General features: G+C 36.4%; 1 protein-coding gene across 4 annotated transcripts in view; it reads left to right on the top strand.

The window, feature by feature from the left end:
• The window catches only part of STRN3 (striatin 3), a 107,930-nt gene that overhangs the window by 48,572 nt on the left and 41,360 nt on the right, over positions 1–17,998 (top strand). For all 4 annotated transcript variants that reach the window (XM_061394098.1, XM_061394095.1, XM_061394096.1 and 1 more), the window contains exons 4-5: positions 6,324–6,405; positions 9,695–9,868. In XM_061394098.1, coding sequence (XP_061250082.1) covers positions 6,324–6,405; positions 9,695–9,868 — 256 coding nt within the window. The remainder of the gene's footprint in view (positions 1–6,323; positions 6,406–9,694; positions 9,869–17,998) is intronic.

Raw genomic sequence — 17,998 nt, 5'->3', positions numbered from 1 at the left:
AAATATGTCTTCATTTGAATATACAAATTTTCTTCTTCTATAGCTGCCTTGTTGTTGTTTAGTCACTCAGTCATATCCAAGTCTTTTGTGACACCGTGGATTGAGCCCACCAGGCTCTTCTGCCCATGGGATTTCCCAGGCAAGAATATTGGAGTGGGTTGCCATTTCCTACTCCAGAGGATCTTCCTGACCCAGAGGTCAGACCTGCATATTCTGTAAGTCTCCTGCATTGTAGGTGGATTCTTTATCACTGAGCCACCAGGAAAATTATAGTTGCTTTCATACCTAATGAAGTTAAAGCATATTTAATAAGGAAAATAAGAAAAGCATGAATTTTTATTTTTACAGTTAAATGTTAGATTTGTAAAAATTTAGCTTATTGTCTTTTACTTTAATATTAAGTACTTAAAAAAACTTGGCTGAAACACCCTATATGTATAATCTGTAGTTGATTTACTTTTAGGTCTTCTCCACTTACAAGTTTTAGCACCACACTGTATCTTCCTGTCTTCCCTGATGGCTCAGATAGTAAAGAACTTGCCTGCAGTGCAGTCAACCCAAGTTCAGTCCCTGGGTTGGGAAGATCCCCTGGAGAAGGGAATGGCAACCTAGTCCAGTACTGTTGGAGAATTCCATGGACAGAGGAGCCTGGCAGGCTATATATAGTTCATGGGGTCACAGAATCAGACACAATTGAGTGACTAACAGAGACACACACACTCATTTTCCTAGTTGTTGTCATATATAAAATTAAGAGAGCAAGATAGTAGTGGCATGGATTTCCTTTGATCTAGCTTTTAAGTGGTTATGAAGACTCACTGATGAGTCAGGGACAAGATTACGTCTTCCTTGGAAAAGCAACAGTAAGTGATATAAGATGTAAAACCTGTATATTTTCAGTAATACTTTCTTTACTATAGCAGTCCTCCATAGTTTGAGGGAGTACAGTGGTTCAGGACAGAGGAAACCCGATGCCTTCATAGCTTTCCTTTAACTCATTTTTTTTCTAATATGGCTAGAGTAGTCAGAAAATAAGCAGTCACTTTGTTTTGTTTTGCCTGTTCTGTGTTGTGTGGCTTGCAGGATTAGTTCCCCAACCAGGTATTGATCCTGGGCCCTGGCAGTGGAAGCGCTGAGTCCTAGCCAATTCCCTGGACTGCCAGGAAATCCCCTGCTTCCTATAACTTGGGGCCTGTTCTCCTCACTTGGTCTGTGTAAATGTGAAGAGGCTAGTTGCAGCCCCATTGTTCCTAGAGCTAGAATCACAGTTGGCTAACTGGTTTTGGTGCAAGTTTGTATGAAGTCAAGTCATTAGCAGATAATCTCTCCTGCCCACAGCAGATATAGGATAAAGACACATCTGTTTTTATCTGTATAAAGTGAAAGTGGCTCAGTCGTGTCTGACTCTCTGCAACCCCATGGACTATACAGTCCATAGAATTCTCCCGGCCAGAATACTAGAGTGGGTAGCCTTTCCCTTCTGTAGGGGACCTCCCAATGTAAACTTAACTATTAAAGCTTCCTTAAATTGAAGAATAAAATAGCATCCAAGTATTTTATTTATAGGAGCCACAATGATAACGAATTATTTTTACTGATGTAGAAAAGCTACTCGGGATGTTTAGTGGAAGACAGACAAAGGAATGGGCAAAAATACACCATGCCAACAACAGGACAAAATTCTTTATGTCAAAGTATATAGATAGAGATAAACATTGAATCAGTATTGCCTTTTTTATACTTAAAGTGTTAAAGGAAGATGTACAAAATATTGTTTTGAAAGAAGTACAAGATGTGTGTGTTTTTATACACTTGTCCAAGTAATACCAATACATATATCCTAAACTTAACCCTATAAAAGAATATGTATCCAGTTCTGTAAAGAACTCCTATTTCCCTCCATTTTGGGGAAAAATCTACAACATTAGAAATAGGGACAAAATACTTGAAAAGTCACTAGTAAAAGAAATGGCCAGTAAGTATATGAAATGATGCTCAAATGTATTAGTTATTGAGGAAATGCAACTTAAAACCACAATACATTACCTATCACAATGGTGAAAGGAGAAAAAATGTCTTTTTTTTTTTCAGTGTTGCTGAGGGTGTGGATCAGCCAGGAATTTTGCACCTACTGGTATTGGAATTCTAAATTGATAAAACTGCTCTGAAAGTGATGTCAATACAAATTGCCCCCACTATCCAAAAGTAGAACATTCCCATTCATAAGCCAAGGTGACACAAGGCAAAGGTGTAATTTGCCTTTGGACACATCTTGCTAATGGTGCACAAAATAAATGAAGATAAAGCACAGATGTGGGGCTCAATATGGAGCTTGGTGGTGCCTCTCTTGCTGCTTGTGGGTGCGTGCTGCCATTTTACAACAGCTCACTGCAAAACAAATGCTGAAGAGGCTGTTTTTCTTTCTAACCTTTTTTCATAAAAAGTGAAAAAAGTCTCTGAATTTTTTTTTTTTTTTCAGTTAGGCTAGTGAAAACAGGTATTACATGCAGGTCTTTCAAAAAAGTGATGTGAGAGCTTTGCTGGTGGTCTAGTTGGTTGAGAATCTGCCTGCCAATGTGCAGGGGTCATGGGTTCCATCCCTGGTCTGGGAAATTACCACGTGCTGCACAGCCACTGAGCCCGTGTGCCACAATTACTGAGCCCCCACACTGCAACTACTGAAACCCATGCGCCTGTGGCCTGTGTTCTGCAACAAGAGAAGCCCGAGCACCACAGTGAAGAGTAGCCCCCACTCGCTGCAACTGGAGAGAGCCTGTCCATGTACAGTGAGGAAGACCCCCGCACAACCAGAAGTAAATCTTTAAACAAGAAAAAAGTGAAGTGACATAAAGCTTTGAAAAGTGGAAGATAAAACTATTGCTAAAGGGAACACAAGCATGTCCTGTGGTACAGTAATTCCACTCCTTGAAATATTCATCACAAGGCTTGTGTAAGAATGTTCATAGTATTATTACTTTTAATAGTAAAAAGCTAGAAACAACTCATGTTCTCTATTGATAGGATAGATAAGTATATTGTGGTATTTTATTGTAAGAAAATGTTATTTAGCAAGAAAAGTAAATAAATTATAATCAAACTGATGGTTAAATAGTATCACTGACTCAGTGGACATGAATTTGAGCAAATTCCGGGAGATAATAAAGGATAGGGAAGCCTGCGGTGCTGCAGTCCTTGGAGTTGCAGAGTTGGCCACAACTTAGCTACTGAACAACAACAACAAACCTGACAGCTTCTGCTTTTTCCCCTTCTGTTTGCCATGAAGTGAAGGGACCAGATGCCATGATCTTAGTGTTTTAATGTTGAGTTTCAAGCCAGTTTTTTCACTCTGTTCTTTGACTCTTTAGACCATGTAGTCAAGGCTATGGTTTTTCCAGTAGTCGTGTACGGATGTGAGAGTTGGACCATAAAGAAGGCTGAGTACTAAAGAATTGATGCTTTTGTGCTGGAGAAGACTCTTGGGCATCTCCCTTGGGTTGCAAGGAGATTAAACCAGTCAGTCCTTGAAGGAAATCAACCCTGAATATTCACTGGAAGAACTGATGCTAAAGCTATAATACTTCGGCCACCTGATGTGAAGAGCTGACTCATTGTAAAAGATCTGACTCATTGTAAAAGACCCTGATGCTAGGAAAGATTGAAGTTAAAAGACGAAAGGGGAGAATGAGATGGTTAGATAGCGTCACTGACGCAGTGGACATGAATTTGAGCAAATTCTGGGAGATAGTGGAGAATGGAGGCGTGCTGCAGTCAATGGAGTTGCAAAGAGTTGGACAGGACTTAGCAAATGAACAGCAAACTTGACAACATGAGTGGGTCACATAAAATTTTGAAAATTGATATAAATGGTTTCATATATATCAAATTCAAAAGTTAACCTGTGCTGAGAAACCAGGGTAGTGTTGATACTTTCTAAGGAGTATATAGTGAGTTGGAAAAGGGCATGATGAAAGTTTTCTAGGGTGCTGAGGCTGTATATTGTCACCCTGCTTATTTAACTTATATGCAGAGTACATCATGAGAAACGCTGGACTGGAAGAAGCACAAGCTGGAATCAAGATTGCCAGGAGAAATATCAATAACCTCAGATATGCAGATGACACCACCCTTATGGCAGAAAGTGAAGAGGAACTAAAAAGCCTCTTGATGAAAGTGAAAGAGGACAGTGAAAAAGTTGGCTTAAAGCTCAACATTCAGAAAAGAAAGATCATGGCATCTGGTCCCATCACTTCATGGGAAATAGATGGGGAAACAGTGGAAACAGTGTCAGACTTTATTTTTGGGGCTCCAAAATCACTGCAGATGGTGACTGCAGCCATGAAATTAAAAGACGCTTACTCCTTGGAAGGAAAGTTATGACCAACGTAGATGACATATTAAAAAGCAGAGACTTTACTTTGCCAACAAAGGTCCATCTAGTCAAGGCTATGGTTTTTCCAGTGGTCATGTATGGATGTGAGAACTCTTGAGAGTCCCTTGGACTGCAAGAAGATCCAACCAGTCCATTCTAAAGGAGATCAGTCCTGGGATTTCTTTGGAAGGAGTGATGCTGAAGCTGAAACTCTAGTACTTTGGCCACCTCATGCAAAGAGTTGACTCATTGGAAAAGACTCTGATGCTGGGAGGGATTGGGGTCAGGAGGAGAAGAGGACACCAGAGGATGAGATGGCTGAATGGCATCACCGACTCGATGGACATGAGTTTGAGTGAACTCTGGGAGTTGGTGATGGACAGGGAGGCCTGGCGTGCTGCAATTCATGGGGTCACAAAGACATGACTGGACTGAACTGAACTGATGGTGTTTGTTTTTTAATCGCCATACTGGTTACATGGGTGTGTTCAAAATTCATTGAACTGTATATGCTTAAGTGTACTTCAAGAATATCCTTTAGCAACAGTGAAAACTGGAGCCAAATTTCAACATCAAGGGACTGGTTAAATAGGTATATACTTTCTATAGAATATTATATAATTATGTGGTGTTAATCTATATTTATTGGGATACAGTGTTTAAGTCTATTAAGTGTTAAAAGCAGCTTGTAGTGCAGTTCAGGTCACGCTTTTTTTTTTAATTTAAGGAGAGGAGAAGCTCACCTATGTTATCTTCAGATGGAAAATATGGAATAAGAAAATCTCAAATATTAACACTCTCAGTGCTGGGATTTGGGTCAATTACATTCTTTTTTAAAATGTATTCTTTTGGCCAATTATTTTATGTTATACGTGATTTAAAAATAAAATGGTATAAGTAGGAAAAAGTCATAAAAAATGGGGGCTGTACTAAGGAGATAATTCTAGAAATTATAGATATTTCTGCATATAGGGGAAGAATGAGAAGATACTAATAATGAATTGTTAGGGCTAGAGAAGTTATGCCTTCAAAGAATATTTGAATTCCTGCCAATAGCTATTTGTTCACATGACTCTGAGGAGTCTAGGAGACTAATGACAGTAAGCCATGGTAAGATTTTTTAACATTCACTGTGAGTGCTTGTCGTGTATGGCCCTATTTTCTTGCTTTATCTTCATTTTTATAATGGGAAATTACAGGAAAATATTTCTATATCATTAGTGCCAATGAAGTTTTAAGAACCACTCTGGAGATACTTGTTGAGAAGTTAACTCATCTGAAGTTAAACTGTTCATTAAACTCTTTTTTAATGTATACACTTGGTTACCTGAGAATAAAATATGACTTTTTACATACAGTAAAAATGTTTTCTGGTTTAACTTTTAGTTCTAAAAATGAAATTGACTGTATTGAGTCTTGTATATAGACTTAGCATCTACTGATACAAATTCTAAGTTATTCATTTTATATATATATACACACACACACACACACACACACACACACACACACATACATACACATATACACACACACACACACACACACACACGCCCCTAATTTCTTAACAGTGTTGATTTATGTAAATAGTAAATATTTTTAATTTCAGAAGCATTCAAATCAGCAGAATTCTGGTAGTTAAAAAATTGATTTTAATAATATTTCAAATCCTGGGCTTTTGTTTTTTTAATTTCTTATAGTAATAGTTAATATACACTTGGCTTTTCCCAATTTTAAAACAACGAGAATGGTGCTTAAGTGTTTGGGCTGTCAGGATAAACACTTAAAACGAATAACCCACAGTAGACCCTCAAGAAAAGTAATTTTCTTATATCCTTTGTAAAATATTTTGCTATATTTTTGTGGGACTTTATGATAACTTCGGCAGCATTATCAGGAGTTGAAGTAACATGTATGAAACTTGTCTTGTTTTGTTGTTGTTATTAATTTTTAGAAGAAACCAAAGACACAGAGGCTCCCACAGCACCTCAAAATAGCCAGTTAACGTGGAAGCAAGGCAGACAACTGTTAAGACAGTGAGTAATGGTTCATTTTTAGCTTTAAGGATTTAGGTATGAAAGTGTTTACTTAGTCACTTGGCAAGTGAAAATTATTTAATGATAGTGAGACAATGTGTATAGCTCTCATATTTTTTCTTTTTTGTTTTGTTAGATTTTGAATCTTTTTAAAGTTTGCATCCTTTGAATGTTTCTTTAAACAATTCTTAGAATGATCTTATTTTCTTATTTGTGGAATAGAATGTCAGAAACAATAGGGGATTCATACTTACACAACTCATTCCTGTCACTGCAAAATTCACATATTTGGTTTTAAGTGAGATTGTGACTGGTTTAGAGAAGGAATTTAACTTGTTGTCAGAAACTTTTCAGCACTGGCTTGCTTACTAAATTTACTTGAATTTTTGAGGAACATTATTGATGTTTTAATTCTTTGCTCTATTAGAAGTACTTCTGTGGCAAATCTTTTTACTATTTATTAATTAGAATAAATAAAACAAAGATTTATTTGATCTTTTCCCTTGTGTTTTGAAAACTTTGGTACTTGAATGCAACTGAAATCTTAGGTAATTTGTAATTATTCACCCTTCTCAACCCTAGATATCTTTACCTTTGCTTCAGTAACCCAGTAAAGTGTGGTCAGACCCTTGGTCTTATTATAACCTATAACTGTTTTACCTCTGGAATGATCTGACAGTTCATATTCCACTTCTCTTAATCTGGTTCCCCTGTTATTTGCTCTCTGATCTGATCTTGACTGTTTCATTTTCCATATCTCCTCTACCAGTCCTTGGTTTGATTTTGTTTTTTTCTTGTGGTAGGGTTTTTTGTTTCTTTTTGTTACTTCGTTAGCTCCTACTTTGACCCCATGATCCTTTACCCTTTTGCCAGTACCCTTAGCTTTCTTGCTGTCCACTCATTACCCCTCTTCATCCCACCAGTCATTTTACTATACCTACCTGCAGGATTTCAGCCCTAATTCAGTCATACTATCTGTTGGATCTGTTTCTAATTAATTCTTGGAGAAAAGTCATAGAATTGTGTGAATGCCATTACACATGCATGGTTTTCTGTCCACACATTTCATAGAGCCTTTTTCCATATCCTTTGTCGTCTCTTGCTCCTGTTGCCCTCAGTTTGCCCTCCTAAACTTGCACTGCATCTCAACCCATTGTTCCTTACTCTCATTAGAGCACCTTAGGTTCTACTTCATTGAAAGTATGAAGGCTATCAGGTGAGAACTCTTCACTTCTTGCTTCTCTTTCTGTAAATGTATTTAAATCTCATATTTATAATCTCAGTTTCTAATGTTCTATTCAAAGAAATTTTTATCAATCTGAACTCTTGGTGACTAAAATTCAAGTTTTAATAAAAACAGATTATTGCTTGGAAGGATGCTAGGATAAGCTAGCTGAGTTAAGGGAAGTGCTGATTAACTAACTAAGAGTCAGGAACACAAGAGCTGGAGCATCACTTGAGGATTTCTCAGGGAGTAGGGCACCCAGGATATTTATCTTAAATTCTTTGGTGTTCTAAAGAATTTGATATCTTAAATTCTTTGGAGCACCCAGGATAATATATCTTAAATTCTTTGGTGTTCTTCTCCTCTGTGTATTAGTTTTATTCTTTTCTCCTGAAAACCACTTCTCTCCAGATGACAGAGGATCCCTTGTTTTATTCAGAATACTTTCTGAGGATTAAATTTGTCTTCACTTGATTGAATAACTACCAAGTCAGTTGTTTTTACCTGGTTTGTTTAGGATTTTGATGGCCTCTTAAGACCACATGGTTAGCATGTGGAGGGTTTTTTTCCCCCAAAAGATGATCACATTTTTTAGAAGAGTTTGACGGCTCTAGGGAAAACAGGTACACAGAATTTCTCTCATAAATGCCTAATCCCATTGTCTGGCTTTATAGTCTTATCTCTTCTTACCTTTCTCTAAAAATAGTTTATGTGAATAGTCTGCCTTGTTCATTTCTCAGCTAGTTTACCATTTTCGAATTTCCCTGAAGCTTCTATCACAAACATATTTATGAGACCCTTTTGTTCATTTGATCCTTTCGAAATACTTGACATAAACTCATTTCTTTTTGAAACTTGGTTTTTCTTACTTTCATGAAATTACTCTTTGCTGTTTTTTTTTTAACCCTAATTTCTCATATTCTTTGCTTTAATTTTTCTTTGTGGTTTTCTTACTTTTCCAGTACTTTAGCTGTTTTTGTCCCCAAGCTTTCTGTTTTTATTTGTGCTTTTTCTCTGGGTAACTTCATTTAAATTCATGGCTTCAAATATCACCAAACACTAATGACTCCCAAATCTGTACACCCAGTCCATTCTTTCTGAGCTTTTGACCTTATCACGGTACCTAATAAATGTTATCACTTTGATAGATACTACATGATTATTTGATGGGTACCCTGTAAAACCAGATTCTGGCCCTTTATTATTCATTTTATTGAATAGAATCACCATTCAGTCATCTTAGCTAGAAACCTGAAAAATTTCCAAAATTCTCATCTTAATTTACTGCTATATTTACTTTTGTAGCAGGTTACTTGGATTTTATCTTATTTTTCTCACATTTTTTTCTCTCTCCAGTTTTAGTTCTTGCTCTGGTAGTGTCCTAACCAGTCTCCCTGTCTTTAGCTTTCACTTAAAAATGTTTTGTTATTTTGTCAGTAATACATAAGGCTTCTTTTTAACATCTTCCTTTAGCCTGTCAAATATCAGTACTTTGGTAAGAAATTTTAAAATTTGTCACACAAGCTCATTCATTACCCATTATCTATATTTTAGGTCTCATAGTAGGTCCTTGTTAGGTAACCTGGTTTAGCTAAGAAGGAAAGTTTGAAAACCACAGGTCTATAGGACTGCAATGAGATCTTAGATCTTAGAAGGAGAACTGAACCATCCATTAACCTCTCACTAAGAGCTGAGCTTTCAAGGTGGCCTATCATTGTTCAGAGGTTTAGTTCTATTCATCTTTTACAACTTTCTGGATTTTTTTTTTTTCTTTTTTGAGTAATATATATAATCGGCTTCTAAAAGGTTTAGAGCTTTTTAGGCCTCAGGATGATTGGCTCTTAATTAGTATTAGCCATCTATATGCTTTCTCAATTAAATTCTGGTTTGTAATCAGCCCTTTTAGGAAAAAAAAAAAAATGAAACTAGTCTATAGAGAAGAAAGGAAAAGTATATTTTAGAGTATTATGGATTTTTCTAAAACCCTTTGATGTAATTTTCATTTAACAAGTTTGCAGGTATTAACAAATTATGGGATTTAATATTTTTAATTTTCTCTTACAGATATCTTCAGGAAGTAGGTTATACAGATACAATATTAGATGTACGATCTCAGCGGGTAAGATCATTACTTGGACTGTCCAATTCAGAACCAAATGGATCAGTAGAGACAAAGAATTTAGAACAGATCCTGAATGGAGGTGAATCTCCTAAGCAAAAAGGACAAGAAATCAAAAGGTATGAACTATACTTATTTGTTGTTGCTCAGTCGCTGAGTTGTGTCCAACTTTTTGCAACTCCATGGATTGCGCTATGCCAGGCTTCCCTGTCCTTCACTGTCTCCTGGAGCTTGCTCAAACTCATGTTCTTTGTGTCATTGATGCCATCTGCATTCTCATCCTCTGTTGCCCCCTTCTCCTCCTGCCCTCAATCTTTCCCAGCATCAGAATGTTTTCCACTGAGTCGACTCTTGGCATCAGGTGGCCAAAGTATTGGAGCTTCAGCATCAGTTCTTCCATTGAATATGCAGGGTTGGTTTCCTTTAGGAAAGACTGTTTTGATCTCCTTGCTATCCAAGGGACTCTCAAGAGTCTTCTCCAGCACCGTAATTCGAAAGCATCAATTCTTCAGTGCATAGGTTAACGTTATATGTATAACAGGTATTATGAATCTCTTTAGCTTGTTGTTACTACTGTTAACAATTTTTAAAGCACGCAGAGGCTCATCCTTGGTGATCCAGTAGCTAAATCTCCATGATCCCAATGCAGGAAGCCTTGGGATTGATCCCTAGTCAGGGAACTAGATCCCACATGCCACAACAAAAAGTTTGCATGCTGCAACTAAGACCTGGCACAGCCAAATAAATAAATAGATGTTTTTAAAAGAAATGTGTAAAAATTAAAAAAAGTTCTGTAAAAAAGTTCAGATTTAAAATGTTTTTTCCTAAATGACATCATGGACAAATAAACTTTTTATTTAGGCACTTTTAAAATTTATGTATCTTGAAGTTTTGATGCCAAGAGAATGACTGAAATATCTCTGAAATAGGTGAGAAATTAAAACTTGAGAGTGATTTCATATAGTTTGGAGTTATTTTGAACATCTTGATTTTTAGATTTTTGTTGGAGTGTTTTCAATAAATTTTAATACTACTCTGTGATTAGAATAGTAATGATTGTTCAGTCACTGTTTTGAAAGAAACAAGGCTTTGCATTGTGTTTGGGCTCAGAAAGCTACCAGATCTAGTTTAAATTTTTAATTATTAAGATAGAATTCACCTGCTATAAATTTCACCCATTAAAGGATATAGTTCTTAGAGTATTCACAGAGTTATTCAGCCATCACCATAATCTAAGTTTTGAAAATTTTCATTGCTCCATAAAGAAACCTTGTACTCATTAGCTCCCCATCTTTCCTGTATACCTCTCACTCACCAGTCCTAGGCTACCATTAATCTACCTTGTCTCTGTAGATTTGCCTATTCTAGATATTTTATGTAAATAGTTATTTTGTGAGTAGCTACTTTCCGTTAGCATAGTGTTTTTAAAATCCATGCTACAGCGTGTGTCAGTAATTCATTTCTTTCATTGCCAATACTCTTCTGTGGATATATCACATTTTGTTTATCTATTCTTTGTCCAACTGATAGACTTGCCTGTTGATTCCACATTTTGGAATAATGAATAATGCTGCTTTGAACATCAGTCTGGAAATGTGGACATATGTTTTCAGGTCTCTTGGGTTTATACCTAGGAGTTGAATTGCTAAGTCATACAATAACTCTGTTTACCTTTTTGGTGAATTTCCAAATTCTTTTCCAAAGTGGCTGGACTACATTACCACCAGAAATGTATAAGAATTCCGGTTTCTCTACATTCTCATCAACACGTCTACCAGATATACTTTTGATTATAGTACAGATATAATAAATGCAAGTAGTCAAGCAAGTGGAACTTTTTTCATTTTCTACCATTAGATATTACCTTGAATTTAATAGGTCAGAAGGACAAAGAAAAGGAGAATGGAAAAAATAAAAACTAGTTCATGTAGAGCTTAAGAAAACAGTATGTACAGTTTATAAACTAGCATTACTTCATACCTTAGATATATACGTGGTATTATGTTGATAACTTTTAGGTTAACATAAGCCTTTAGTTTTGGGATTTTATTTCTGAGAAGTAAGGTCTGTAATAAAAACAATTTGACATCTAATAGAGTCCTTATTTTCTTTACTCTGGATTTCAGGAATCAAGAGTTTTCATAGCATATGAGAAAAAGCAAGGATATTACTATGCGTTTTAAAAACTAAGTAGTTAATAGGATTTATAAATACTTGGGAGTGCTGTTTAGTTTATCACACCTGAATCTGAGTTAAAGATCCATAGCAGACTATATCTTCTCCTTGTAAAGCTTCTTACCTTTACAAGATTAATAGTTTTTTGTTTTCTGTTGTGGAAAAAAGCACATAACATGGGAGCTACCTTAAAAATTTTTAAGTGCACAGTGCAGTGTTGTTAACTATGTAAGCACAGTATTGTAGAGCACTTCTCTAGAAGCTTTTCATCTTGCGTGACTAAAACTCCATACTCATTAAATAGTGACTCCCTATTTCCTCCTCCCCCTAGTACCTGGGAACCACCATTTGACTTTTTCTGTATGTAAGTGGAAACACACAGTATTTATCTTGCTGTGTCTGGCTTATTTCACTTAGCATGATGTCCTAAAGGTTCATTCATGTAGCATATGACAAGATTTTCTTCTTTTTTTAAATTGTTCTGCTGTCAGGATTTTATTTATTTATTTTTAAAAATCATTTATTTATTTGCAAAATTTTCTTTAATTGATGGATAATTGTTTTACAATGTTGGTTTCATTTCTGCCAAGGATTTTCTTTTATATGTCTAAATAATAATTTGTTAACTGATTTTACCACATTTTTCTTATCGTTTTATCTGTCCACAGACTTTTAGGTAATAATTGTTGTTAATCAAGGCCAGTTTCCTTCTTAATGAGTATACTTGTATTCAGCTCAGTTCAGTTCAGTTGCTTAGCCGTGTCCGACTCTCTGCGACCCCATGAACTGCAGCACGCCAGGCCTCCCTGTCCATCACCAAATCTCGGAGTCCACCCAAACCCATGTCCATCGAGTCAGTGATGCCATCCAACCATCTCATCCTCTTGTCGTCCCCTCCTCCTCCTGCCCTCAATCTTTCCCAGCATCAGGATCTTTTCCAATGAGTCAGCTCTTCACATGAGGTGGCCAAAGTATTGGAGTTTCAGCTTCAACATCAGTCCTTTCCAGCGAACACCCAGGACTGATCTCCTTTAGGATGGACTGGTTGAATCTCCTTGCAGTCCAAGGGACTCTCAAGAGTCTTTTTGGTGCAAAAATAATTGTAATTTTGGACCGTGAATTTTAAATTACTATAACTAGGCTCAAACACATCTTTATTAATCAAAAAGGAACCATTACACTAAACACATTTTTGTCAACGAGAAATAAGGTTGTTTACTCCTAAAGCTTAAACATCTGTGTATGGGGATTCAACAAACTATTGGAAAGCAATTTTCTACATCCTGCTGGTTGTGGAAGTGTTTTCCCTCAAAAAGTTGTCAAGATGCTTGAAGTAGTAGTGGTACGTGGTAGTCGGTAGTGGTAGTCAAGAGGTCAAGTGAATGTGGCAAATGAGGCAAAACTTCGTAGCCCAGTTTGTTCCACTTTTGAGACGTTGGTTGTGCAGTGTGCAGTAAGGTGTTGTGGAGAAGAATTGGGCCCTTTCTGTTGACCAGTGTCAGCTGCAGACATTGAAGTTTACTGTGTATTGCATCAATTTGCTGAGCAGACTTCTCAGATGTAATGATTTCGCCAGGATTCAGAAAGCTGTAGTGGATCAGACCTGTAGCAGACCACCAGAGAGTGACCATGACCCTTTTTTGGTACAAGTTTGGCTTTGGTAAGCGGTTAAGAGCTTCTTCTCAGTCCACCTACTTTAGCTGGTTGTTGCCTGTTGTCGTATAAAATCCGCTTTTGTCACGTCACAGTCTGATCAGGAAATGGTTCGTTGTTGAGTAGCATAAGAGAAGACAACACTTTTAAAAGGACGATTTTTAAAAATTTCTAGTCAGCTCATGAGGCACCCATTTAATCGAGTTCTTTTACCTTTCCAATTTGCTTCAAGTGCCGAACGACCATAGAATGGTTGATGTTGCTTTCTTTAGCAGGTTCTTGTGTAGTTTAAGAGGGTCAGCTCTGATGCTCTCAGTTGGTCACTGTCAACTTCTGATGGCTGGCCACTACTCCTCTCATCTTCAAGGCTGTCATCTCCCTGCAAAACTTCTTGAACCACTGCTGCACTGGACATGTTATCAGTTCCTGGGCCAAATGCATTGTTGTTGTGAGTTGTCTCCACTGTTTTATGGCCTATTTGAATAAGAAAATTGCTTAAATTTGCTTTTTTGTCTTAACATTATTCCCATAGTCTAAAATAAATAAAAAACAGCATTTTATGTCATTAGCAAAAATGCACATTAAAATGACATAAAACGTAACCTCATTCATTTAAGGATGTATTCCAGTATCAGATGGCAAATTTCAATAGTGCAAAAACTGCAGTTATGTTTGTACCAGCCTAATATATTGCAAGTCTGTATTAATGTAGGTGTGTATGGTTCAGCTAGCATCAGGGCCTTTGAAAATTCTAAGAAACATGATCTAATATATTGATAGAGATACCAACAAAAACATATCTATCATATTCTTACTTATAACAGTAAAAATTTGAACCAGTCTTCATGTTCAACAGTAGAAAAATGATAAATTGTAGGGCATATTGTTAGAAATAGTATGCTCTGATTTACCTTTCAACCTCTAGTAGTTGCTCTCTTTTTATTCTGACTGCATCTTGCCATACTTGTGGGGTTCCTTCATTTCTAGAAAATGCACTGACTCCTTTTTACCCTTTTAGTTACCAGCCTTACTCTTGACTTCACTCTATTTTCCCTTCATCTGGATATATAATTTTAAAAATTCTGTTGATGATCTTTTTAGAATGAAAAAGGATAGTAGGCAGATAGTTGGCAAAGAAAAAACTATAAAATTCCAGATGTAGATGTCCACTTAAGCATGTTGAATTAAAGAGACATTTTACTTTCGTGCCTTATCAATCCTCTAAGATGTTTGTTAAAGACTTTTTAAAGATACATTAACATATAAGAGCAGTAAATTGAGTACATAGGAAGAATGAGAAGGATATACTGTCCATCAGATAGGGAGAACTTAATAATTTTGGAATCTGGAAAGAAAAGAAAAAAGCCAATTCACGTCGCAAAATGCCAGTAAAGTTACAAAAGCTAAGGAATTAGCAGTATCAGGTACGTCTGGAGTCAGATGTAGAGGGAGTTATTAATAATTAGTTTCAAGTTTAGGTAAGAGTCAAGTTTCAAATTTATGAAAGAATTTCAAACTCCCTCTTTTTAATTTGTATTTTAATTGAAGGATAATTGTGTTCCAGAATTTTGTTGTTTTCTGTCACACCTCAACATGAATCAGCCATAGGTATACATATACTCCTTCCCTCCTGCACCTGCCTCCCATCTCCCACTCCATCCCACCCCTCTAGGTTGACACAGAGTTTGAGTTTCCTGAGACATACAGCAAATTCCCATCAAACTCCCTCTTTTGTCCTGTGTAGCCATTTGAAAACCCCTCCCCTATCCCAAAGAATGGTGATATGTTTTCTGGTGAATTCTGATTTCTGACAAATTCCAGTGATTTCTGATTTCTTAAGAAGTCAGGCACCTGTAGGGTGAGCCACTATGTTGAGAACAGGAGGATGATCTGAAAATACCTAGCTGAGCAGTGAGATCTCTTATTTTCTTCTCCTTGGCTTCTGGTATGTTGGCAGCTGATCTTAAATCCTTTCCAAGCAGAAATGTGATCTATTAATGGTAGAGAAGACTTTCTGATACTGACAGTTGGGATCCGCCAATGAAATGTTTGGGTTTCTGCCCTTTTACACAGACGTGAAGCTAGCTACTTGACAAGCCTCACCCATGTACACAGTATATCCAGTTAGCTTTTCTATGCTTCACTGTTAAATGCTAATGGTTAAGGAAAGACTTTGATGTGAAAATTGGAGACCGAAGGAACCAAATCAAAAAAAGGAGCTCAGAGAAGACTTTGAAAAGTTTACTCTTCTGTAAGCACTGAGAAAAATAATACATCCATAAAACAGTAAGATGTTATTTTGTAAGGTTTGATGAGAAGTCAAAAAAGAGCTAATAGAAATTTTAAAGTGTGGTTTAAATAATTTTTATGTAGACCTTGGATGATAAGGGTAAAAGACTTTCCCAGAAAAGAGCAAAGGGGAAAAAAAGAAAATAGGAGTGAAAAGATAGGAAAATATAAAGATGGGTCCCAGAGGGCTAACATCTGAATAGGAGTGTCAGAGAGAACAGGTAAAATGGTGATGAAAGGATTATTAAAGTAGTAATTAAAAAAAATTATGTAATATATTTACAGAATGTATTTCCAAGCATTTTTGTTTCCACATTGAAAGGGTTTTTCCCTGGTTACACTATAAAATTAATTTAAAAAAATTCATACAAGGTCATCATCATGAATGCTAAAAAGAAACATCTCAAGAGTAACAGCATATTAACTTGCAAGTGGGGCAAAGTTTCAGACCCTTCACAATCCCTGGTTGCTTTAATTTCCATTTTCCTAAAGACTAATGATGATAAGCATCTGTGTATACCATACATGTGTCTTTTTTTTACCGAAATTTTTTGAATAATCTCTCCATGCTCATTGTTTTTTTGATACTAAGATTTAAGTGTTCTGTATATAGTCCTTCATTAAATGTGTGATTTGCAAATACATTTTCCCAATCTGTAGACTTTTCTTTAAATTATCTTAGCAGTGTCTTTCAAAGAGCAAGGGTTTTTAATTTTGGAACGATTCATCAGTTATTTCTTTTATTGATTGTGCTCTCTTTGACTTTTTAAAATCTTGTGCATGTATTGCTGTGATCAAACACAATTTTAAAAACCTAAAACATGAGTTCTCATTTTCGAGACAGGAATTCATATCCAAGAAATGACAGTACTTAGTTTATTAAGGTTCAGAACAAAACTGTCATGTCTTAAATTTATGATTCTTAAATTTTTCTGTCAATAATGTGCTGATTTTGTCAAATATTTTCTTTGCCTTTTATTTAATCCCCCAATATTGAGACATATTATTGATGTTGAGCTGAAAATTATGTGTTTTGTTATTATGGTAGTTTTTTGTTTGTTCTTACTGATTGGCACTTGGAAAAAAAAGTATCTTTCTACATTCAGTTTTTATACAGGTCCTTGAACCATGTACTGCATTAGGCACAGTATAGTAGACCTATTAAGACCCTATATCAAAGTGCTATTAAAAACTAGTCTGAATTGTATGATAGCCTTAATTTAGACTAATAGAACCAGTCAGGGAGAGGGGGAGAAACCTAACTTTTAGACTGTTATTCTTTCGTGACCATGTACTGATCGTATTGGTCAGAATATTTGAGATCATCTAGTTTAATTCCCTTTCTTTGGGATTGGAATGAAAACTGACCTTTTCCAGTCCTGTAGCCACTGCTGAGTTTTCCAAATTTGCTGGCATTTTGGCAGTTTTTCTTCCAATCCCAAAGAAAGGCAATGCCAAAGAATGCTCAAACTACCACACAATTGCACTTATCTCACATGCTAGTAAAGTAATGCTCAAAATTTTCCAAGCCAGGCTTCAGCAATATGTGAACCGTGAACTTCCTGATGTTCAAGCTGGTTTTAGAAAAGGCAGAGGAACCAGAGATCAAATTGCCAACATCTGCTGGATCATGGAAAAAGCAAGAAAGTTCCAGAAAAACATCAATTTCTGCTTTATTGACTATGCCAAAGCCTTTGACTGTGTGGATCACTATAAATTGTGGAAAATTCTGAAAGAGATGGGAATACCAGACCACCTCATCTGCCTCTTGAGAAACCTATATGCAGGTCAGGAAGCAACAGTTAGAACTGGACATGGAACCACAGACTGGTTCCAAATAGGAAAAGGAGTACATCAAGGCAGCATATTGTCACCCTGCTTATTTAACTTCTGTGCAGAATACGTCATGAGAAACGCTGGGCTGGAAGAAGCACAAGCTGGAATCAAGATTGCCAGGAGAAATATCAATAACCTCAGATATGCAGATGACACCACCCTTAAGGCAGAAAGTGAAGAGGAACTAAAAAGCCTCTTGATGAAAATGAAAGAGGAGAGTGAAAAAGGGGGCTTAAAGCTCAACATTCAGAAAACGAAGATCATGGCATCTGGTCTCATCACTTCATGGGAAATAG

This window comes from Bos javanicus, chromosome 21, assembly GCF_032452875.1.
Source record: "Bos javanicus breed banteng chromosome 21, ARS-OSU_banteng_1.0, whole genome shotgun sequence".
Classification (NCBI taxonomy): Eukaryota; Metazoa; Chordata; class Mammalia; order Artiodactyla; family Bovidae; genus Bos; species Bos javanicus.
The sequence above is the reverse complement of the archived record's forward strand: the minus strand, read 5'-3'. Positions and strand labels throughout refer to the sequence as shown.